The sequence below is a fragment of the Rosa chinensis genome, chromosome 6, assembly GCF_002994745.2.
Source record: "Rosa chinensis cultivar Old Blush chromosome 6, RchiOBHm-V2, whole genome shotgun sequence".
Lineage (NCBI taxonomy): Eukaryota > Viridiplantae > Streptophyta > Magnoliopsida > Rosales > Rosaceae > Rosa > Rosa chinensis.
The window spans coordinates 56,154,176-56,179,567 of NC_037093.1; the positions used below are offsets into that span (position 1 = coordinate 56,154,176).

At 36.1% G+C, this 25,392-nt stretch overlaps 4 protein-coding genes across 4 annotated transcripts; 1 reads left to right on the plus strand and 3 right to left on the minus strand.

Moving 5' to 3' along the window:
* Positions 1 to 2,022: 2,022 nt before the first annotated feature.
* Positions 2,023 to 3,291, minus strand: LOC112171619. The gene has a single exon (XM_024308778.1). It carries the CDS (start codon positions 3,289 to 3,291, stop codon positions 2,023 to 2,025), a length of 1,269 nt encoding a protein of 422 aa, XP_024164546.1.
* A 1,769-nt stretch (positions 3,292 to 5,060) lies between these two features.
* Positions 5,061 to 6,673, plus strand: LOC121050043. Its single transcript, XM_040508596.1, has 4 exons — positions 5,061 to 5,192; positions 5,467 to 5,542; positions 5,654 to 5,779; positions 6,575 to 6,673. Exons 1-4 carry the CDS (start codon positions 5,143 to 5,145, stop codon positions 6,671 to 6,673), a joined length of 351 nt encoding a protein of 116 aa, XP_040364530.1. The 5' UTR covers positions 5,061 to 5,142.
* A 2,143-nt stretch (positions 6,674 to 8,816) lies between these two features.
* LOC112173329 (putative indole-3-acetic acid-amido synthetase GH3.9) lies at positions 8,817 to 11,672 on the minus strand. Its single transcript, XM_024310942.2, has 4 exons — positions 11,286 to 11,672; positions 11,079 to 11,180; positions 9,853 to 10,682; positions 8,817 to 9,616 (listed from the first exon to the last, which is right to left on the minus strand). The coding sequence occupies exons 1-4, from the start codon at positions 11,624 to 11,626 to the stop codon at positions 9,018 to 9,020; spliced, it is 1,872 nt and encodes a 623-aa protein (XP_024166710.1). The 5' UTR covers positions 11,627 to 11,672; the 3' UTR covers positions 8,817 to 9,017.
* Positions 11,673 to 18,281: 6,609 nt separating this feature from the next.
* Positions 18,282 to 19,597, minus strand: LOC112169037 (type I inositol polyphosphate 5-phosphatase 2-like). Its single transcript, XM_040509187.1, has 3 exons — positions 18,896 to 19,597; positions 18,686 to 18,793; positions 18,282 to 18,463 (listed from the first exon to the last, which is right to left on the minus strand). The coding sequence occupies exons 1-3, from the start codon at positions 19,012 to 19,014 to the stop codon at positions 18,460 to 18,462; spliced, it is 231 nt and encodes a 76-aa protein (XP_040365121.1). The 5' UTR covers positions 19,015 to 19,597; the 3' UTR covers positions 18,282 to 18,459.
* Between the last annotated feature and the right edge of the window lie 5,795 nt (positions 19,598 to 25,392).

Genomic DNA, 25,392 nt, shown 5'->3' on the forward strand with positions numbered 1-25,392 from the left:
GATCCTGCAATAGAATTGAACCTTCAAACACTCTTGAATATCAGTATGTTATGACAACTTTCAAAAGATCAAGAAGAATAGGGTATATGTTTGAACCAAGGTAACCTGCACTTTGTAGCAGACACAATTAAGAAGAACCAAGCAGAGATGATGCATGAGACAGACCATTACCACACACAGAGCAATCAAGCAGAGCTTTTCCAAGATAACATCAACATGAACACTTCTCAACAGTATTAACCCGTAGATTGAAAGAGAGCAGGTCTCAGTAACGGAACACTATTTATTTCAAAACCAAATTGAGTTAGGGTACTAAAAGTGCTATGCAGAAAAGTGAACCCAGATCATCAGAGACTTTAGAGAGAGTATCACGAAGAGGCACAATATACATATAAATGGAGACATGATCTATGAGGGCGCATTGAGCGTTGAGCAACTGATATATATATATATATATATATATATATATTTTTTTTTTTTTTTGTTGCGACCCCCGCTTTCCTTTTTTTTTTTTCTTTTAACAGAAAGATCATGAGTCAAACCATCCCCGTTTCGACCTGAAACACACTAGCTTTACAAGGCAGGTGTCCCATCTACATTTGGAGATAGCTTGACTTGCCTATACCACCACCGTTTCGACCTGAAACACTCTAGCTTTACAAGGCAGGTGTCCCATCTACATTTGGTGGTAGACTGGATGTCTCCTTAAAGAACAACTGGTGCCATTACAAGAGTGATAACTCGGTCTGCATACCTCACTCAACATCTTAGGTGTGCAAGTGCAAGAGACAAAGCAAGGCTTCAGTTGCCATAAACACAAGAAGGGAGGGAAAAGAATAGGGTTTAATTCTGGACCTTTAAACACTCAAATAGCAAGAACATATCACTACAGGAGAAGGCCAAGTGATTTAACTAAATCTCGGTTCATGAGTTGCTCTTGAGGTGATAATGTACGACAATGCACATATTAGGATTGCAACAGAACACGCATCCTAAACTATGATTAAAATAAACCTGGAATCCTAAATGCAGAAAATGCAACAAATATACAGATGGTCAAGTAACTCGAGACTAAATGAGGACAACAGTAATCAAATCTATACTACATGCAAACAAACAGCTGCTACAAGCACAAGTTAAAAACTGGGAACCAACTTAGATCACAAATTCTAATGAATTGCTTGAGATTGTCAATACATACTTAATCCAAGGGCATTAAAAGTTGACATTCATTTAACATGAACTCAAGTGCAAGAGAACTTCTTTGAGCACCATTTAAAACACCACATGATATGTTCATATTATTAACCTTACCTATCAACTTACCACAAGATAGATTGGATTAACTTGATTCACACATTCAGTAACACCATTGTCAAATTTTCCAAGACATTGAGTTGTTGATGCCAAAGTTCCAGACCAATTTTTTTGTTCTAAACTTCGGCAACCTAGCTTTCTTTGGAAATTGAGCATCCAAACAATCATCCATTAATCCTGCAACTCAACACTCTCAAACAGAAATACCAGTGAGGCATGGTATGATATGATATAAAATCAAAACATACACTTCAGTTTTTTTTTTTTTTAAAATAAAGTCCCTACAAAAACAAAACCCAAAAAGAGAAAAGAACATCCTTATAGAAAAATGCAGAAATAAACACAAGCTACTAAGATCTTAGGATTGAAAAGCATATTCAGTCCTAACAAACCAGAAAATATTAGCAATAAGAAAACTAATGTAAACAGAAAGACACTACTCCCCCTATATATGTGTTTATGATGGAAAAATCATGCTATTGGCAACCAAGAATATATTTTTCACAAGCACATATTGGAGGAGTTCACTTACCTATATGTGGAAGCTTAGAAAGATGAGGCTCTTTTCGTATCCAGACTTGCTTCATCTTGGGCATAGGTGAGAATGGAACTGAAACAAATCTTGCTATCTTGTTTACTTCTTTCAAAAGAAATTCCAGCTTTTCTTGAAGATATTCTTTCTTTTTGTTCATGAGTGGCTTCTTGTCATTCCAAGAATTTTTTTCTTAGTTGATTGCACCTCGGTCTTATATGTCCTCGCTTTCCACAATGATGACACACAGGCACAAAATTCTTCAACATTTGTTTAGGTTCTTCACACACAGGGAAAGTGGATTGTGACGAGGAATGATCAAAACATTTAACAAACTTGGTAACATGCTCTCCTTTGGATGAACTTTCAGCATCATATCCCAGGCCATGTTTATCTCCAAATTTTTTACCAATCATTAGAATATTTTCTAACTTTTCACCACTTGAAGAATTGCATCCAGCCTTGGTTTTCATTTGCTCAAGCTCATATAACAGACAAGCCTTTTCAGTTTTAAGCTCCTCAACTTTATCACCTCTCTCTTGGTACTTTTGTTGAAGGGATTGAAAGTCTTCCACAAGAGACTTTCTCACTGCATCACCTGCCTCCAATTGGGATTGAAAACCAGCTTCAATCCTACTAATATTAGTCTTCAAGTTCTCAACTTCATTACTCAATTCTAAATTTCTTTTCTTCATTTCTTTTGAAGCCTCAGACAACATGATATATTGTTGCATTACTTCCTCAAGATCAAATTCTTCAACTTCAGACTCATCACCAGTAGTCGTTAATCCTACCAAGGCCACCACTTCAGAATCACTTTCAAGCATAGAGTCATCTTCACTGTCACTCCAAGTAACATTCATTGCTTTATTCCGTTTATTCTTGGACTTCTTCAAGGTATTTGCACATTCAGATGCAATGTGACCAAACCCTTCCCAAGCAAAACACTTTGGAGCATTGTTGTTTCTTTTTTCATGTGCTTTTTCAAACCTTAAAACCTCATTACCCGGCTTTTCTTTTATTCTTGTATTCTTGGAGCTTGAGTCAAACCTTGATTCACTTCTTTTGGATTTCCTATCCTTGAGAAATTTTCTGAATTTTCTTGTGACAAGATCAATTTCATCTTCATCAGCATCCTCTTCATCTGTTGACTCATCTTCAATGTCTTTCTTCACTTTAAGAGCTATGCTTTTGCTCTTCATTTCATCAGGGAGTTCCATCTCATATGTGGTTAAGTTTCCAATCAATTCTTGCAGATTATAGGTATTCAGGTCCTTCAACTCTTGAATGGCTATCTTCTTGGAATGATATTTCATAGGAAGAGACCTGAGTATTTTCTTGACTATTCTGTGCTGAGGTATGGGATCTCCTAAGTTGAAACAACCATTCACAACAACACTGAGCCTGGCATAGAAATCAGCAAACTTGTCATCATCACCCATCTTCATATTTTCAAATTGCTAGATAAGTTGCTGAAGCTTGGATTCTCGAACAGCTGTAGTGCCTTCATGAGTAACTTGGAGAATATCCCATGCTTGCTTTGCAGAGTAACAATGAGAAATAAGCTAAAATTTATCAGAGGATACCGCTGTGAAGATAGAGTTTAATGCTTTCTGATTATTTGTACTCTTGGTGTTCTCATCTATAGTCCATTCACTCATCGGCTTCTTAACTTTGGCTTCAACAGTAGAACTGCCCTCTCCAATCTCTTTTGTGTCAACTTTTTCAGTCTTAGTTGGATACTCCCAACCACTTTCAATAACAGCCCATATAGCTACATCCTTTGCCCACAAAAAAGCTTTCATCTTAGCCTTCCATGCTGCATAGTTGGTTTTGTCATCAAGAAACGGAGGGTGACTTGTTGACCCAGCTGCACGATCACTTATACCTTCCATTCTGTTTCCTTTGAGGATCTCACTAAGTCCGTCTAGTGACCTGCTCTGATGCCAATTGTAATTACAGAATGGATGTATATTTCCCAACTAACGCAACTTATCAATATGTCAACTTAGGAATCAGTCTTAGGAGTGCAGGTCAGTTCGCATCCTAATACAGGATAGCAACACAACTTGAATCCTAAACGAAACTGCAGATCAATCTTAATAAGTCTGACGATGTTATGCTTTACTCAATTAGCCAAATCATTCAAAGTAAACTCATCACACATAACACAAGATCTGTTGACGCAGTAAAACCCTCCAAAGAGGTAAACAACTGCGGGCACTATGCCGGTGAACAATCCACTATATGAATATGAAAGTACATAAAGATCTTACACAACTCATCTACTAGAACCAATCTAGTGGGCAGCGGTGTCTCCTCGTCTTTGCTACTTCCAAATCAGCGACCTTGTTCTCCTTTGTCAATCTTGAGATGGCACAACTCTCACCTCGGTTGTCAATCACCTCAAGGCACAAATCATGCATGAACTACCAACACACATGAAGCATAAAACCAGAAAACTTTTTGACAGAAAAAGTTTGAGATTTGATAATCCTTTAAGAGCTAAACAAGGAACAGCTCATGAAGAATTTTCAACAATAATTTTGGCTCAATACTTTCTGAGGATGAAAGATCAGAAAGCTCTTTATAAACGTAGCAGTAATATGTTTTCTGTTTTGGTGCACAAACCTTAACAACGTGAAAACACATATATATAAGATATGAATCAACTAGGGTCTCCTAGGGTTTCTGCTACATAAAGGCTTTTCAAAAGAGGTTTTTATCCATAGATTAAAATCATACGTTTAAAAGGAAAAGCCCATAAACCAATTTAAGAAAGTTTGAATGCTTTGGATAAAACCTTCCAAAAATTCGCATATCAATACCTTAGGATTGAAAAGATTTTCGCATCCTACAATAGGATTTAAAGACAAGTTCAGTCCTAACCACTTGACAAGCATGCACATGTATGCAAGACATACCTGATTGATGAGAGTTGTGCCTGAAGCTTGAAGCATTCCATTCTTTCAAGGATCCAAGAGTAGAAAGCTATTACAAGAAACATGACTCTTGGTTGTTGCGCTTAGGAAATGCCAATCAAAATAAACATTGCACTAACAAGGAGCATTTAAATTTGAATTGAATGCATACGTGCTTTTATGTTCTTTTTATTACATATTTAGCAATTAAATATGTTATGATTTGGTCTTTATGTTATGATTCGTCGGTTATATTATATATATATATATATATTTTTTTTGGGTACATGCAAAGGTCTTTCTCATTTGCTGTCAGGGATTCTTTAGTTAATGTTGGTCCTTTGAAGGACTTCTCCTATGGGCTAAGGATAAATGCAGATGCAAATGCTACTGGAATTGCTAAACAGAGCAATTATGAACTGGTAGCTGATGAACTTACTCCCCCCTTGTTATATACAAGTTTTCCTTGATATGAATAATGGGCTATATGCTTAATCTTAACCGGTTTCGGTAGGCTCCTTCTGGAAATGATTACAATGCTTGCTTCCTTATTTCCTTAATCAGGCAACAATTAGGCCATTTTGGAATTTACATGTCTTTATCTGTTATTGTAAATTGGGGAATTTGACATTATGAATGTTGGTATTGTTTTATAAATAGATAACTGTAATTTTTTTTTTTTGGGATAAATTTTAGGTGTGCTGTTCGGGTCATGGAAAGAATGGTTCGCTGTGTTCTTCCTCGGTCAATTCGTCCAGAAATGATTACTGAGGTCGGTGGTAGTTTATTTTGGTTGTATGTCTTGCTACTTTAGTTAATATCCATTTACAGTAATAGTTGATCAAATGAAAATGACCATACTTTCTGTTTTTGGATTTAACAGGTTGCACTACCAGGTTGCAAGGGAATTTGGACTGTTTACCATAAGAATGCATGTGGTCATAATGTTGAGTCTTCCGATGATGAGTATCATGCTTTTTTAATTATAAGTCTGGAGGCTCGTACAATGGTCAGTCATCTTCTTTTTTATGATACATTAAACCTGACACGTTCTTTCTAGGTCGATAAATTTTTGTTGTTCAGCTTTGCATAATGATTAATGAATCATTCAAATGTGCAACATTTTTAAAATGATAATTATAAGTCACTTGTAAATCCTATTTATATTTTAGAGAAATAAGGTCTTTGGGTTAGGGCGTTGGAGAGGGCTCTCTAGTAGATGTTGTATGAGTAGTATAGATGACCAGATTAATAAAGTACAGCCACAGACTGCCCCCCAGCTTATATCTCAAAAATCTGCTACTTTAAACATTTGGGGTAGACAGTTCTGTACACACCAGGAAGAGCGCGCTTAGTCCCTGTACGTAGTGTTTGATATTTACAATTTTTGTCAGACTTTCGTTTGAAATAATCTTCAACACCCCTTTACCAAATGTTGGCTAGGTCCTTGTCAATGGTTTGTTTTCTTTTATTATGTCGTACTGCTGCTTTCAATCTGAATATTTTGAATCAGTAACTAAGTTACTGCTATGTGCAGCTGACTCTGCATATATATATAAACATAATTAGAGTTTGGTATGTAATCACTGACATATTAATCAAGCCTATTGATATGATCAAGTGTGAGCTATACATACAGAATCACTGATTTTGTGCATGTGTATCTCGGAGAGGATGCAAAAACATTAAAAATGAGGTTTTCAGGTGTCTAGGATCACGTTGGTATTGTAATGGATCATCTGCCAAAAGTTACAAACTGGACCTAACTTTCTTTGTTTGTGCTTCCGCCATTTTTTTAATGCAGAAATATGATGCTGACCCAGCAGCAAAGGCAGCTGCTGCAACTGTCCTTGGCATCCAAGTTGGGTGTGGATTCAGGTTTAAGATTCAATGTAGGAGATGAATCTTTAGTGGCAAGTATGAGAGAACTTTAGCAGCAAATATTTTTCTCTTGCGACGATTTGATTGTATCATCTTTTGCTATCTTTCAATGTAATTAGCTAGAATGCAGCAACCATCAAGCTAGCTGGAATGCTTTCTATTTTCGTTTTATGGTATGAATAGATACATGAATGCTACCTCTTTTGGTACATTAAATGGTTGAATTAGATTATTTCAATGCCTAAATCTTATATTGTGCATTATTTTTGTGCAAATATTTCAGGTAAAGAACCAAAAATAATCAAACAACAGTCAATTACATTATGTTGTATGAATATGCATATATTGTTAATCACACAACAAATCAATTTTAATCACACAACGGTACCTATAAAATTTTGTTGTCTCATTAATACTCACACAACAGAACAAATATGTATCAGTTGTCTAATGTTAAATCACACAACGATCCCTATAAAATTTTGTTGTCTCATTAGTACTCACACAACAGTTGCCATATTTTTCTGTTGTATGATAAGTTAACCAACGACAGCATGGTATTATTTTCGTTGTCTGAGTGTCATTCTGTTGTGTGAGAAGTTAACCAACAACGGTCCATACTTACTTCTGTTGTCTGATCACCATCGAAACAACAATTGAATGCGCCGAATCCAATTTCTGGCATTGGCATCCGTAGAATCTGTGCAACGGTTATAACTGAAGCGTTGTGTCTATGATATTCACACAACGGTGAAACACTGTTATGTGAGTGTGTTCATCACACAACACCGAGATAGATGACAGACATGGTCCAAATCACGTACACAACAGATTTCCACCGTTGTGTGATGCAGTTTTTGTAGTAGTGGTACCACCAGCTCAATAGTTTAGGCCACTCACTCTTGGCGCTAAATACTAATAATGATCCAGGCTGATGATACAAATGGTATTTTCGAGTTTAATTACAAATGTATCAAGCCACGATCTTAAATAACAATGATAATAGTAGTTCTTTTGCCTCCGCAGGAGAATTTTCTGCTATTGTGCTTGGCTTTTGTGTTTGAGATGCTCTTTAATAGGTAATGATCGATGTCCTCACGTAAAAGATCTTTAGATGTTTTTTAAGTATGGTATATATGCATTCATAACCTTTGACTCTGATAGGGTACACAGCCTAAATAAGCCTACAAATCCTAAAGGGATTTCTGTACGTTGCACCCATATATCTGCACTTCACTACCTTGAGTGATAACAAACGTATGGTCTTATATTCAAAAGTGTTGGTTCAATTTGAGAAAAATGTCCAGTTAATATATACTTCCCATGATAAACATCAATTCTTCGATGTGGGGCAATTGTGTTTAGTTCTCAAGATTCATGATGCATGCTGCCGAGATGAGTGTTGCTGTTACCTATGGCACCAAATTAAATTTGTTTCTAATATGTATAAATTTCTTGTTTCGCCCAGAACTCGATGCTAAATCACATAATTCAGTTAATCTGCATCTAATGATTTAGTCATTTAGTTGCTGGAGATCATGAATCTTGTGCAGGGAATTAACTCGTACATTATCTGTTTGAGCAGTTAAAAAGTTGCTTTCACACATACCTTTTGATTTCCCACCACTTCATTTCAAAGTAGCTAGCTAGCTAGCTTATATAGCTAGTGCATGGTGACTCAGCAGTCTTTCGATGGTGGTGTCTTGTACATAAAAAGCCAAAGTTTTAGAGCAAAAGCGAACCACAGAGCCGAGATAGATCGATCCTCCACATAATATTCCTCCAATCACCAATTCACCAAATCCAGTAAAAGAGCTCATTGTAATTGCATGCGCATTTTGCTGCCCGCTTGAAACATGGTGTCAGACATATCCTCCACTTTTATGAGAGAGATTATATAGCTGCATCATGCATGACGGTATGAGCTGCCTCAAATTTCAAACATGTGGGACACATGAGAATATACATGCATGATCGACCTCAAAGGCTTGAATGGGATCCACTATAATTTGTCCGTACAATTCTCTCTCTGTGTCGACCTTCTTTGTGTACTTAAGAGATTCTAATATAGTACTTAAGACAATTACCTTTGCGCATCATTCTGCAAATTAAGTTTTTGGTTATGTGGATTGAATAATGCAAAAGAAAAGAGAAACTTGTTTTTAATCAAGAAACGATCTTATTTATTTAATTAGCTAAACCAAAAGTTTATATTGCCCCATTAGAGCAGTAGCTACGTACAGCGTACTCATCAGTGCATTCCCTTTGTTATCCAGCGACTACGTACGTACTAGGAAGATGATGATTAACAAAAGGATGAGTAGTCCTAATTTTTAGGGTCATTAGCACGTACATTATTCTAGTTACTAAGGAATCCAGTGAGGATCTCTTGGACTAAAGAAACAGGCCTTGACATTGGAATCAAGCAGCTTCAATGCCTTCTTAGACTTGATACCCCTCGGCGTCTTATACTGATTGATGGAACCCCCTTGGCTAATGAAGTAGTCCATCAAAGCCTCAAACGTGCCAGGCTCCACCACACGTATCTCGAGCGGCCCCACCGACTTGTCGTGTGAGCGGCATCGACGGTATATGTAATCAAGCTCCTCCTCAACTGCAATGCAACATTCTTGGAGCACCTTATCATCAAGTGGCGTGGCCACACTGTTGATCAAGTCCACCGTTGGTGACAGCGATCCATGGTGGTGTGCAATCTCCCAATACAATACATAGTGGCCAGGCACGCACGACGTATCAGCGTAGCTCGTGTATTCCACAAGAAGAGCATTGAAAGGCTCTAGCAATTTTTTGGCCACGGTAATGCTCTTGTGCAAGTCCTCTTCATTAGTTTTGTCAGTGTCGATGCTTAGAACAACATTCCTCCTACATATGAACCTGAATTGAGGGGCTTGATTGTGAAATCCAGTCACTTGTAGCACATCACCAATACGATAACGACATAATCCTATTTCATCATTTATTCACAAAACAAAAGAATTAAACTATGTGGTGAGTTATTTATGTAAAAGAAATGACAGAATATTCTCTGCTTGTGTTCTATGTTGATATATAATATTACTTTTTTTTAAATTATATTGTTTTAGATTAATCCGCGCCTTGCAAATGATTTAGTTTTAGAGACAAATGAAATAAAACGATTTTATGACAAATATAACAAAATTGGGGCAAAGATATTTTTACCAGCAAAGGTTGTGACCACCAATTCATAGTAAAAGCCAAGCTTCACATGCACCAAGTCCACAAGCTTATCACTAATGACATCCTCATCCTCATCAATGTCCATCACCCTTGTCCCATTCTCTCCTCCTCCCAACGGTATAAACTCAAAATACCCCATATTGGGCATCAGGGTGAACGCTACGTCAGCAGGATCACACAAGGGTTTCAAGTTCACACCGAAGTAACACTCTGAAGATGCGTACATGGTGCAGACTAATGGAAGCTTCCCATCACTGTAATACTCCAAAGCCGGTATGTACTGCGCCATGGACCCCGTGACGACGGCCTCAATGTACTTGGCCTTAGGCCAGAGCTGGCACACAATTCCCTTCCACGAATGAAGGCTACAGATGCTGCTGATCTCGTCAGCCAGATCAGGATCAGGGGAGGAGAGAATTTTAGCCATTGATGTGCGGCAATCAGGGTCTGTGATTAGGGGATCCAACTTCCCGGTACGTATGTCATTGCAGAAACTGACCCAGTTTCGTTCGAGGAACGAAATGGCTCGAAGAAAAGCAGAGGCGAAAACGGCCCCGAGCCTCAGGACTTGGTGGCGGTGGAGTAGGCCGGAGAGGAGCTGGCAATACATGCTTTGGTTGCTGTCGTTGCATAAAATGGCCTGGTCAGGGCTGGTGCAGTTGTTGAAAGGGTCTTCGCCTCGGCACTTGAAGTGGTTGCTCTTGTAGTAGCTGGTGAGCACCGTCCGTGCCGGTAAGCCGCACGGCGTCGACATCTCTGCCTTGACGAAGTAGAGGAACATGGCCTTGCCCTTGTCCAGATCAGGGACATATCTGGAATTCAAAACACAAGGACATAAGTGGAATCAAATTTAACTAATCAAGCATAAAACTAGGGTTTCGTTCATGTGACAAAGACAAATAATAATTAACAAATAAAGTTATGATTTGACTAGAATACTTTATTCTTTGATTTAGTGGCTTGCGCATCAAAATGACTGTTCTATCCGCAAGATTTATAGTATCCTTAGTGGGTTCTTATTTTTAGCATACACTTGAAGACGATATGATGTCTCTTCATCAAATGATTCAAATCATATATGCTAAAATGCAGAGCATCAACTGCTCTGGTTTTATACGACTTTAAAAAAAAAAAAAAAAAACTCTAATCGTTTAAATAAGTTCAATTAGCTTTTTGATAATTGAGAGAGAGATTAAGTAGTAATTAACTGGTTGATAATTGGCATAATGAGATTGTAGAGAAAGGTTCTACGATCGAGATCTTCTGCGATTGTCGGCGTTATCTTAGGCTCTCTCCCTGAAGTTCCTGAGCTGCAAATGCCATAAGCAAAGTGTGTCATGCATTCATTCATAAAGGTTAATCAGAAAATTTCAACTAGTACAATAAGCCAGCTTGAGGATGATAGAGATGTATACCTGCATAGCATTTCAGTAATTGGGTGACCGGTTATGAGAGAAGAGTCTTCACCATTAGCAATTCTCTGGATATAAGGTTGAATACCATTATAAGTAATGACAGGGACACACTGCTTGAAGTCTGACACCTCTCTCGATCCCCTCATGTACTTGCTCAGATACTCAGTTTCCACATTTCTGGTTAAGATCTCTTTCAAAATGTCTAGCTGGACTTTATCAGCCTTGGAAGTGAGCCTCTCAATCTCCTTCAATGCCTCCTCACCTTTGTACTCGAGCTTCTTCCCATCCATATTAATTGTCAATGAACAATAATCCGGACAGAAGAAAGAACTAGAGGACATGCAAATTCAATTCTTCTTGCTATTTGCTAATGCTAAATAATATCGCAGACCAAGCAATAGGTCTATATATAATGAGTTTGCCTGTGAAAAGTTATTCCAAAGCCAAAGGTGGTTTTCCTTTCAACTCTTTTTGTTTTCCACATTACTGCAACCTAATTGGGAAAAGTGGGTGCTGACGCCACTTAAAGTTGATGAAGCCCCCCTGCACAAATCATAATGCAGAAAGTATAAACAATTATAAAGTTGAAACAAGCGCATCTTTCTAGTTTGAAACACAAAGTAATTCATATTTGGACTACATATTTATTAATTGAAAATCCCCATGCAGTAGTACCTCATCTCTTTTGACTTAATGTATAATTGATTTCTAACGAGGAGATTCTTAATTAGTTGAAGAAGATAAGATTCTCTCATTTGAGGTAAAAGTTGTGTGCTTATTACGTAATATAATATGCTAAGAAGGTTTTTTAATGACTTTTATTATTTTAAATGTTGATGAAATAATTTTAGAGTTAAAAGACATTTTTCAACCCATAAAATTGTTCCATCAACATTTATGTTTAAATAAGTTAAATTAGTACATGTTAGATCACGTAATGAGCACACAACTTTTACAATTTCACTTCATGCTTTAAATTTTATGTATGCCGTACTACTCCTAAACAATGTATAATGAATTACAATATGAATTTTCTAATTTGTAGTTTGAAAGCAGAACCACCAACAAACACCATCACCATCATAACAGCTTTAAATTTCAAATTCATTCAACTTGTGGCCGTGCCACAAAGTTAGAGAGATAGCCGGTTAACACCGATTTAAACCTGGTTCCAAGATTCATCATTAACTATTGGAAAAGGCAATGGAAGATGGAATGCGTATATGGAAATTAGACTACTCCTTAATTGATAGGATTTGGTGTTGATTAATAACTAGCACCATCATCATGCATTTACATTTGCTTCCATGATCGATAGCAGAACAATGTGATGCACAATTTATAGCACTCATCGATTTTATGGACAACAATGAGATCACAAGTATCTGGTTCTACATCATGGATTGTCCGCATGTTAGATCTAGGATTTCTTTTTGCTCTTGGTTTGTGTCAATGAAAATGTGAGAAAAGCCCTGATCAACAACTTTCTTCATAGTATCTGTTCCCCTCCATCTCTCATAACAGAATGTGACGCGTAAAACACAAGCAAATGAAAGCCCTAACCCTACTCCACGGCATTCTCAATCGCATAGCAATTCAAGCTGGCTAGAATCCAAAGGTACGTGAGGTCATTGAAAAACCCCCATTAAGCTAAAGATATTCCTGAGTACACAGTTAAAGTATATTGAATTGGATTACAAGGAATTGCAGCTGAACTTTTATGATGGGATTTGATTAATATGGCTTTCAGCCTTTTCTACTGATAAAAACAAGGCACATTAATCTCAACCACTCAATGAGATAATATATTAAAGATGCTTAAGAAAACTTCCGAGTACCGTACTTGTACAAAAGGCTAAGCATGTACATTAAGTTAGCAAATTCTCTCATGTACAATTCAAACCCTAACCTGAACGTAAAGAAGTTTATCTGCTTTTTAAGCTTTTGTTGTATTATGTTAGACAGCTCTTAATCTCAAATGCCTTCGGTAACAACATATAGTAAGATAACAAAAGAGAGTACCAACTGATTTCAGAAAATATCCTTATCCAAACTGGTGACCTACAGGTGTCATAGTCAGCATCTTTAACAAATTATGTACAATTAATCAAGTACATATATCATGGTTGGTGACTACAGCATCTGTTATTGATATTTCTTTTCCTTTTTGAAGCTGGTGCTAAATTGACACGCTGTCGATATGCAATGCTTTGCTAGCTCCAACCCTGCAATGAAATTTATAGCAAGACATGGTGTGCCTACTAAAACTCAAATATTTTTGCAGACAAAGGAAAGTTGTTGATGACGCACAAGAAAGTAAGCTTGTACTCGACCTTGATATTCCAGGCCTAGCATCCACTCAAATTATGGTGCCTTCCATTAACACGTGCTTGGAGTATTCTTCCTATGATATTCACTACACCACAATCAACAAGAGATCGATCGACCATAACATGCAATATGTGTTTGCACCCAGACTGGTTTTGGAGCCAAACAATATGAAATCATGAGTGCCATATGTACTCTTGGCCGGGTACATTACATATTGATCTTTCATCACATTATCCACATCTATTTTGGATTGGATATCCTTCTTTCTTCACAGCAGCAATCATCATGGCTTCTGTCCTGTGTCTAGTGTTGTTTGTGTAATCGGGTAACCATTTCTTCACCTACGGCCAAGCAGTTCAGAAGCATGTGGCTCAATTATTTATGACAAAAATTGGCAGCTTTTCTGTAGAAGAATTAGCTTAACTAAATTATGAATATAGATGAATCCAAAAAGTGATAAAAATTAATCTTTGTTTGAGAGTAATTATTAGGGAGTGAAACGATGGTTTGCAACGGAGAAAACGGGGTGCTCAAGGAGCGAACAGAAAATTGCATTTGGAGTAAAGTGTGTGTGGCTCACACCCAGAGTAAATGAATCCATATTCAATCAAAGCGTGATAGATCATTTCATTCAAATATAATTATATAATAATAAGATAAAAAATATATATATTAATATAACAATTGAACTCTAAGCTAGAAAACCTTAAACTTTCGTAATCTGAATATGTTTTATGTAATAAGAGGTAATTACATGTCATAATTCTAAAGGCATTAGTTGATCGACCTTGTGATAATATATATATATATATATATGCAGGTTATTCTATATACTCTCTCCACTTAGGCGTCCATATTCTAATGAAAGCCGGCCGTTAAAACCCTATACATATAAAGTTCTCTAGCAATTGCTTCAAGACAAAAAGGGGCCGAAAAAGCGAAAAGAAAAGCACTATTTCTCATCAAGATGGAGCCTGTAGATTGATGGATCATGCTGATCATTACCCTCCAAGCAACACAATAGAAGGAGCCCTTTGAAAAGTGATGGACAAAAGAAAATGTTTGTTATCAAATATTGAGAGACATGAAGAATAGACCTAGCCCCTAAGCTAACATGATCGATTCTCTATTGGAAGTGCAGACGCGGCGATAATAATCTGTTCTCTGTATTTGAAATTCTTAGATCAGCATGGATGAACTAGAATTCCAGAAAGGCAAAGTGGCCTCGATCACGGGCAATGCAAAACTCTAGCTAGGTTAATTATTGGTAATTAAATTTAACAAGACATGCATTATTTCTGTGTGGAACTTGTATGGCCTCAACTTGACCTTGTTGGGTTGGCTGTTGCTGTCAATTGAATCCATGTTCTTTTTTTTTTAGAATAATTGAATCCATGTTCTTTAATTGTCTAGGCATCTGGAAGTAGGGGTAAAGCTATGGTATGTTAACAATTATCATACATCAACTATTTTTACCCCTTTAAGGACTCATGTTATCACTTTGAGGACTAATATTACTATTTTCAATACTCATATGGTAAACTAAGAAAATTTACCACTTTAAGGACTCATGTTACCACTTTGAGGACTAATATTACTATTTTAATGACTCATGTGGTAACTAAGAAAATTTATCACTTTAAGGACTCGTGTTACTACTTTGAGGACTAATATTACTATTTTGAGGACTCATTCTACCACTTTTAAGACAATTGTATGCATGTCATACGTTAACACATTGTAGAATTTTCCCTGGAAGTAGTCCATCGTCGAGTCATCTGACTTTTGCTCACTCTTTTTCTTTTGTTACACTTTAAGTGCTCAGTTGGTTCAAACATGACTTGGATAGGGCAGATAGAAACCAGGGTAGATCACCTTTAGTTGGGGGATGTTTGGGCATTTCTCAGTACCAACCAACATCGGTTATTATCATGGCCATATATATATACTTTAAAGTTCATACTTGGAAGATCATTTCTTTTGAAATCCGGTTTATATTACATTTCTTAGTGTTCCGTAATTAACATTATCATTTCATTTATCTCATTTATTGATTGTGTGATTTTCGCACAACATGTTGTCAGATTGGTCGGTTACTTCTATTTCCGCCGGTGCGCTTCTTTAGGAATAATATTTTCATTTGGCCATATTGTACAAAACAAGTTGAAGCTCATAATATAATCAATATAAATTCAACCACTTTATCATAAAAATTTCAAGTAAACTTGACCATCTAAAGGTTAAAATACACTACAAAAAAAAAAAATTGCAATAGCCACGGCGCTCTCCCGTTGCGAAAAGCTATTTTGCCATAGCAAAAAAGCATTTGCGACGGCAAAGCTTCTGACGCCGTTGGTGGCGTCATCAATATCTTTAGCCACGGCAAAATGCCTTCGCATACCACTTTTGCGACGGCAAAGAGATTTGCGACGCTTACTTTGCGCGATGGTTTCATGCTACCCCTAATGCCGTCGCCATTACAAAATATACTACGGCAAATTTCCGTCGCAACATAATTAATATTAAGATAATTATATTACTTTCCGCCAAAATTTGTTTCCCGCCAAATTTTTTTTGCTACCAAACTAATTTGCTTCCCGCCAATTTTTCAATAGCAAATTTTGCTACAGTCTCGTTGCCGTAGCTTCGGTGTGGTGTTATATAGAAATATATTCTTGGCTACAGCAATTCACCGTACCGATGCTAGTAGCCAACCAACATTTTTTTTTTAACAAAACCTGTATTTTTGCAATATCCAAAAATGAGATAAAAATATCAATACACAACACATATATTGTTCATTAACTCATCTATTTCAGTGCAATGTAATTAAGTTGTTGCACTGTCAGTATAGGTAATTAGAAGAAGTACAAATTAAGTTATGCCCAAAACCAAGTACCTAATGAAGACAACCAAGAGTAACACTTAACAAAAATATGCAATAACATATTGAAACTCAGTCCATTCCTCTATCACTGCTTGAATCTAGATTCCCTTCTTCTCCTACAGACTCCCTCCGAATTTCATGGTCACTAGTTGCATCTGGAACCTAAGACATCAAAAAAAAAAAAAAAGATATATCATGTATGGCTTTGCATATCACCCTTTTTCAATGTCACACCATAACCCAATTCTAATAATTAATATCGCAGGTTGCATCATTTTTTATAATCATATTACAAAGAGAATGGCAGTATGAGAGGAAATTTCAAACCAAGTATCATCAAAGCTAGTGTTTCTTTTACAAGTTGATACTAGTATGTATATTCATAATTGATAAAATAACAGCAAAGGGGAAACATATCAAATAATAGAACAATTGTAGGACTGAGGACACTTGAAACAATTGTAGGACTGAGGACATATATGATCATAATAGAACATTATGATCCACCTGCCTACTATACACATATAAAACTAACAAAAGTGACATACTTAAACAAGGAAAAACATCCCACTAAAAAGACCTTTTAGAGACCTTTATACAAAACCAACATATGATCATATAGGGAAGCATATTAAAATAAACAATTCTTGTCAAAGCTAAATATATCTTGTCGCCAACTAAATATTTCTTGTCAAAACAAACTGAAATCTCAATGTCTCCGCATTACTTCATATTTCTTGACTTGCTGTATTATCTCATCAATACCATCTAATAAATTGTGCACATCAAATAAGAGCTAAATATTCAAACAATTATTCTTGTGATGACAAACCTGTACATTTTGATCTGTGCCTCTCCTCTCTTTGTTCTCCAAAAATTCAATTCGAGCTTCTAGCATATTAAGCTGATCCTGAAACTTTTTTGCCACAGATTCAGTTACTTTCTGTATTAGATCATCAGTGGTCACTACTAGAATTTTTCTCATATATATCGGCCAGAAACCGATGTAAAAAAAAATTTGTACACATGTGTTAGTGGGTGATGTAAAAGATCGCCAAAAAATAGACATCGGTTAAAAACCGATGTCCTATACTACAATAAACATCGGATTAGATTCTATAATCGATGTTAAACTGCTATTATGATCACAAATTAGTGTTTTTAGATATTGTTAAACCTTCATATTTATGCATTTAATGCTTAACGAAATATAGGTCCAATAGCACTAGTATTCATTTTAACATCGTTACTCATTCTAGAAACGATGTGTAATATATTCTTACACATCGGTATTTTTGAAAATTGCCTGCTTTTTATAAGCTTTACGGGTACTTGCCATATATCACACTATTTAAGATTGAATCTACATTCTTTTGTATTACTTAACCGATGTTCATTATTATGTTAAACATCGTTTTCTTTTACGAAGTGATGTCCAAGTTTATATAAAACATCAGTTTTTGAGGTTGACACTGATGTTTATACTTATACTAGACATCGTTTTTCATTTAATAAATCGATGTCCATTGCGTTGTTTTACATCGTTTCTTACTTAATAAGTCGATGTCCATTGCGTTGTTTTACATCGTTTCTTACTTAATAAGTCGATGTTTATTAGGTTGTGTTACATCGTTTCTTACTTAATATTTTGTTATCCACTGGCTAATGGGACATCAATTTTTTCTTTTAGAACTGATGTATTAGTTCTTATATGACTTCATTTTTATAGTTATAAATTGACTTGTAACTATTGCTAGGAAATCTAATGAGAATACATATCGTAAGTAAATAAATTTTGATTAATATTGATGCTCAAAGTACATAACAACATCCCAAGTATTTCTATGCATAACATGTCGAAATAAAACAAAAATTTAAGTCTAAATGGTACATAATACTAGAAACATAAACGAAAGCAAGCCTCGCCATACTTATATCCCATTTGTTCTTCTGTTTTCACCTGCAAATAAAATATAATGAACAATTAGCTATAACAAGAAAAACAGAAGGAAAGAAAGGAAAGGAAAAGGGAAAGACAAAAAGACATTGACCTTACCAGACATTCCTATCCTAGCATCCATAACACAATCTATTGGTTAACTTAACTATACCTTTCTGGGATAGAAAGTACTGAAAGTATGTGCCTAGGTTGATTATGAAAAGGAAGATAGAAAGTACTGACCCGAAAATGTAGATGTCTGATGGCTCTTCTGAAGAAATCCAATCATCAATATCAATTAGGTTTTCATCCGGAACTCTTCCAGCAACATTCCAAGTGCTTATTGTCAGCCTACATGAAACAATGTGCCCCAGGAAATTCCATTAAGAACCAAACTGGTGCTACTTCTAGGCCTAGCATTGCAGGAGGCTAGGTAGAAAAACATAGACAAACCTCACATCCTTTTTGTTTATGTACTGAGCACGAGTAGTTTCTGATTTTCCTCTCCTATGTCTTAACTGATAGCCAAAAAAAGGCGGATCTGAACCAATAAATATCATATTTATGTACATTATTAGACAAGAAGAATGTAAAAGCACTCCAAAATATGATAGAACAAGCAGCTATATACATTTTTAAAATTCCCAAGTAGTTTCCATTTCAAGGAACCCCATCATTTTTAAGGTCCAAGGTTGCAACAATGATATCACCTTGTAGCCCCCCAAATAAAAACAAACTAATTGCTTTATCATACAATAGAAATACTGGATTATAGCACACATTGAACATCTAGAAATGGTTATTTGAGATCTGATTTGTAAAGTAAAACTGTGCAGCAGAAATGCTCATGCACAAAGCCAAATTTGTCGTGATATAAATCTTTCATACGAACTCCAAATGGAGGCAGGCTGGTTTCATATGAAAGGTGGGAATGCCTGCTTCTAAAGTACTGGTTTCTCGAAGCAAGATTGTACATAAAAAGATACTAAAAGAAACAGAAAGAACATGACAGTGATACTGTTTTCAGAAATTCCTGCAACAGACCTGTAACTTTGAAAAATCATAACTAATTATAGACAAATCTTTTTTAGGAGATTCCAAGTCTCAAATACTCTTTAACAAGTCCACTACAAATTATCAGAAGAAAATAACTTCAAATTATTAACAGAAAATTACAGTTTTACAGAAACAGGTCACTGGCTCTGGAAACTTTAGTTTCTTAAATTGATCATAAACAAGGTAACATACTTGCATATTTCCAATTAAGTGTGCAAACAGAACCAGACCCAAAATAGAAATGAGTATAGCAAAAGAAGTTTCACTGATATATGTGCTTGTAGTCAAAGTCTGACCATAGGAGCTGAGATAGATTGAAACAGATTGTATGAGAAAAACATAAACAGAACAAGACATTCATTAATATTGATTAAATTGCAAATACATGCATATGCCCGTTACAGTGAAGCATAGTCTTGGTCATACGGTCATACCTCAAGTTCTGTAATCCCCACCAAAGACAATACATGTACTTCTCTAGAAACGAGGAGGAGACTACATTGTTGGTCAGTGCATTCTCAAATATGACATAATTGAAACCAATGGAGTTCTCTGGGTTGCAGTTACTAAACACATGAGTACTGTTTATCCACTGCAGGCGTCCATCATTGTTCAAAGAACCACAATCCAAGTAGCTGAGAAAACACTTGATGGGGTCAACTTCTTTTCTGCATTGAGACTTCCAGCAAGTTGCATACCGTTTGATTGATAATAGGTACCATGAAGCACCTAAGACCGACAAGAACAGGAACAGAATCAATGTTGTTGACTCTTGAAGGGTGGTAAAATTGAATTAATGTTAAATAAAGGAAACTACATACATGACTAGCTAACATGTAGACTGTAGAGTATGAGATTATACGCAGCCCCGGCCCAAGCTGTCTTTGTGACCACACCAGTGGCTTTGATGATCTGAGAACTTAGTGGGAAAATGAGATACAATCTAGGAACATATTGGAGCAAAACAATCAGTACAGGGGCATTATGGGTATGGCCAGAACTGGAGCTTTTAACTGCAGGTATGATGAACCATATGACAATCTGCCAAACAGAATAAAAGTAGTGACATTTCTACAATTGTGAAACTGAAAAAAAAATATGCAGAAAAAATACTAGTCAATAGTGCAGTAAAGTCCAAATGGCACTAAAAATATCCTACAGTTTCTTATTAAACAGAAAGGGCTAGCATACACTTGTATGACTTAATTTGACTAAACTTATCTAATCATGTTCAGTAAGCCAAATTCACAAATCAAAATGCCAATGAATAGTACATTGTAGATGAATCACTCTAGACCAGTATACTAATTGAGCAAAAGTATGTTTATGATGATGATGATGGCATACCTGAGGGAGAGGCAGTGTAGCTATAAGATCTACGAAGAAATCTGATCTCAGATACCTTCTAGCAATCTTTTTGGGATCCATAACAAGTTCACCCCTCCCAAAAACTCTAGTTTTTGGTGATATATAAGTTGTCCTCAACTTGATGAAAATATGAAGCAGATAGAGCATGTTGGCAAGAGCACGAAAACATGTCACAACAATTCCCAAGTTCAAATCAGTTGATATCATGATTTTCGAAAATAAACTGGAAATTGTAATATAAATATAAGGGCATCTAGTTTCATATTTATTTCCCTTCCCTCTATCTTTTACACATATGAAAAGGAAGTCATTAATTTGTTTTAGCAAAGAAACAGAATTAGACCATTTAGTAAGACACAAAGGCAGTGTCATGCCTAACCTTCACTCCTATCCATCTCAAGAACAATAGAACATCCCCAAATCAATCAAAACTTACAGGGAGTTCATATTAAGAAGCAACACTCATTGGTACAATCTATTGAAATCTCATCTAGAGCCAAGTAAATATCCCCAAAACAATGAAAACCAACAATGAAATTCCGGAATGTCGACTAGTGTTTAAGTTTCCATTACATGGGATCATATTGAGAAAGTAAAAATAAAACTATAATTCTTTCCTAGATTATTCAGCCAATACTTAAAAATAAATATGAGTTGGCAGCTGCTTGAACTTGCAATTGACATCAAACATAGCTAAAATCTTAAGACAAGAAAAGGGTGACCTTGCAATGACTTGTTAAATTCTGGTCTTTCATAATCAATAATCATTCCTCAAGTTCCAACCCAAATCTGAATAGTAATACACCATTACTAGAATTGAAATCATTATCATGTTCTGAGAACTGAAATCATTATTCATGTTCTGAGAACGAAATAAACACGAATCAAGCTGTTTTCTTTGGAATGAAACAAAGGAGGAGAGAAACGGGGGCTTACAAGGATCTTCGCGACTGGAGAACTGGCGCTGACCAGTGGGCTTGTTCTTGTACTTTCCTCTGCCTATCGTTTCCAAACAAATTAAAGGCAGCGAAATTCTGCTTCAGAGATGATCGATCTCTCTAGGAAAATCTTTCCTGCCAGAAACGTTTCAGAAGTTTTGCTTGATTAGGATTTCCCAAACCCTAGTCGTCTTAGGACAAGGAGTGGTAGCCGGTCACCCCTGGGATGTTGTCTTGGTTCACAGAAGCAATTGATTTCCCCCATTCGAGAGTGAGATTGAGAAAAGGGTTCTTTGCCTTCTTTCAGTCTTCCGAGATCCCAGAGAGAGAGAGAGCTTGCTCGGGGAGGTGATGGCGCCGGCAAGAGGTGGAGGCGGTTAATGAGAGAGAGAGATGGTAGCGGGAGTGAGCGGAGGAGAGGGAAGCGGTGGTGGCTGTGGAAAGAGAGTGGGAGAGGAAGGAGGAGAGGGCTAGGGTTTGGGGAATAGCAAGAGAGAAAATGGGTCGCCAGTTTTCAATTGTGTGAAAGTAGTGGAAAAATAATAAGTGTGGGGAATGAAAATTTTGTTCCCCCGTTCCTGAAATTTTTTAACTTAATTTTTCCGCGTTTTTGAAATTTTTTTATTCAAAATATAGACATCGGTCAACAGTAAAAAACGATGTTAGTTATATGCATAGAAATCGGTTTTTGAGGAATCGATGCTAATGACATTGTTTTACATCGCGTGTATTTCTCACCGATGTAATTGTCGTGATGTCTTTGAGCATAATTCTAGTAGTGGGTTTTAGAGGAATTTGGTGCATGTGGGTAGACAAATCTTCTAGGCAAGCCAGATCCATAGGTGCGACAATATCCATGGCCATCCTCTCCAATCAATTCATGAAATATACGGTCTTTGATAGCCTGAAGGTTCATTTGGTCCTCAGGTTCTAATAAAAGTCGTTTTTCATATTCTTCCTACATTCAAGTATAGAATTACCAGCTTGAAAAGAACATATAAATTAGAAACTGAAACATTATCATATAATATACTAAAAATAAAACTTACAATGACTTCGACTACTTCTGGTTTTGACTGGTCTCGTGCTTTTTTCCACACATTCATCTTATCAGTTTCTTCTCCATTTTGCTTTATCTATCAAATATAAAATAATAGCAAACTGAATCTATATTCCAGTCCAAATTTCCATATTTTCAAATTTCAATACAAGAACCAAATTTATAGATCAAATGGAAAAAAAAAAAAACTCATCTCCTACCGAAGAAACACATAAATGTATAATGAAGTGGAATACCTCAAATCGTAATTGAGCAAAGTGTTTTCGACCAGTAGTATGAACTGGTCCACGAAGCTCCCTATTGATAGAATTTCTTCTTGCTATCATCTGCAACATCAATCTCAAGGTTAAATGGTAGTGATTCTGGTATTCAATAATCTATTTATAAATATTGTGCCACTAATACCTTAGCTTCCTCACTACTCCAATAGGCAACTTGCTCACTCCATTGCTCTGTCACAATATTGGCAGGAACTTTTGAAAGAATATCTGGATCTTCTTTGTTTTTCTCAAAGAAGTTGAGTTTCGTTTTGCTTTTATGATCCTTCCACAGATTATTGCAACATCTCAAACATACAGTTTTATATTCTTCTGGAACTTTCAGCAAATTATCCTAGGAAACATTGATAGGTTAGGATTAGTCTATGCTTGAAACTAGTACTTATGCTTCATATTTTTAAAACAAATCAGAACCAAAAACTAATTGCAAATACATGGAATCAAGTTTTTTTTTCTTTCATTCTAGTGTTTACCAACAAATATAAATGACATATGTACCTTAACTTCTTTCCATATTCCATCTTTCACTTCAGCTCCAACAGACTTCCAATCAATTATTGTAAGGGGAATTCTTTGCCCATCCCTTACAATTTGTCCTAACTGCGACTTTAATTGGGTAGCCCTATCTCCCACAGGTTGGAGGGGAGAATCAAACTTGATTTCGACTTTAACTCCAGTATTCCATTATGAGATACCCTTATTTTGACCTCTAGAACTTTCAGCAGTAGCTTGTACTTCCATCTCTAACCAAGTTTTAAAAATATCAAATTGTAACTTTAAAACAAAAAAGATACTACATTACAAATATATTAGATATTGATGTACCTGCTGGTGGAGATGGTAGTGCAGGGGTGGTGGTGGTGGAGGAGGTGGAGGAGGAGGTGGCAGGGGATGAGATGGTGGTGGAAATCTTGAAGACTGTGATGGCTGTTGTGATGAGGAAATGTTGTTGCTTGAAGATTGAAAGCTGCTGGAACTCAAATATTCAGACATGGTGCGCGATCGACCAATCTTCCTTTTCTTCATGGTTAACTGAAAAAGGACATTTACAATTATATGAGAACAAAATGTTTCTAATTGAAATAACCAACAAGTTTTATATGATAGAAATACCACAGTTTATTATAAATTGAAATGACAGAATCATATTCCATTGTCCAAAAAAGACCGTAATTAATATCATATATTCCATACACGAAGACCAAGTTCCAGCAAACAAAAAAGACCTATGCACACAAAAATCTGTACCTATAAGTGCCATCTTAACCTACATCTACTATATTACAAGCTACGGTCTCAATCATCCATTTCAACATCCATTGACTAGCTTGAAATACCAGCTTCTTCAGTATTGTTAGTCTGCACAAGGGATGAGTCTCTTGAAGGCATGTGAACAACATTCAGCCATTCTTGCCCTGAAGGATCTAGAGCATACCAAACTTGATGAGCTGGAGATGCCAATATGAAGGGTTCATCCCCTATGCAATCATTTTTGTACAACAAACGCTTAAAGTTAACTAAAGGAAAGTTAAAATGGTCTAACTTTATACCTATAGCAGGATTAACCCAATCACACACTTAAACAAAACATATTTGATATCAATACCATAACAGATTTTGATAATATCTGTCAATCTCTCATAGTATGGTGAAGAGTCAATAGAAAGATTCTTTTCTGCTTGTAAAGTTACACCACTATTCTGTGTTGAGCGATGATTATCAAGACTTTTCACTAGAAAGAAAAACTCATTCGCATTGTAAGAAGTCAATCTCTTTGCTGATGGACTAGGAGAATTAGACAAAGCAATAACTTATTCTGATAACAATAAATCACTTGTTCTTTGCAAATTGATAACCTGATTTAGGTAAACAATAGTTAAAAACTGCACACTATAAGACACCGAAAGATGAACTAAATATATCTAATTATAGCTAGCAACATACATGCTATGAACTCTCTGAACATAGTGTTCATTTGCAGCAGGAAATTGTCGTCGAATGCTAATAAGATGTTCACTGCAAAGTAACAAGAACATCATTACTTTTCTGCCCAGAAACTCAGAAACTATCCACTAAGTTTCTTAGTTTCTAAGAAATGTTTTACTTGTCATATATATTGTTGATTATATGCAGATTAATTATAAAAAAAACAAAACAATAAGCAACATGACATACTTGAGAAATGGTGTGACTACCTTTGTATGGAATAAGATCCATCGATGAGTTTGTGTCCGAGTAATTTCCTCAAGT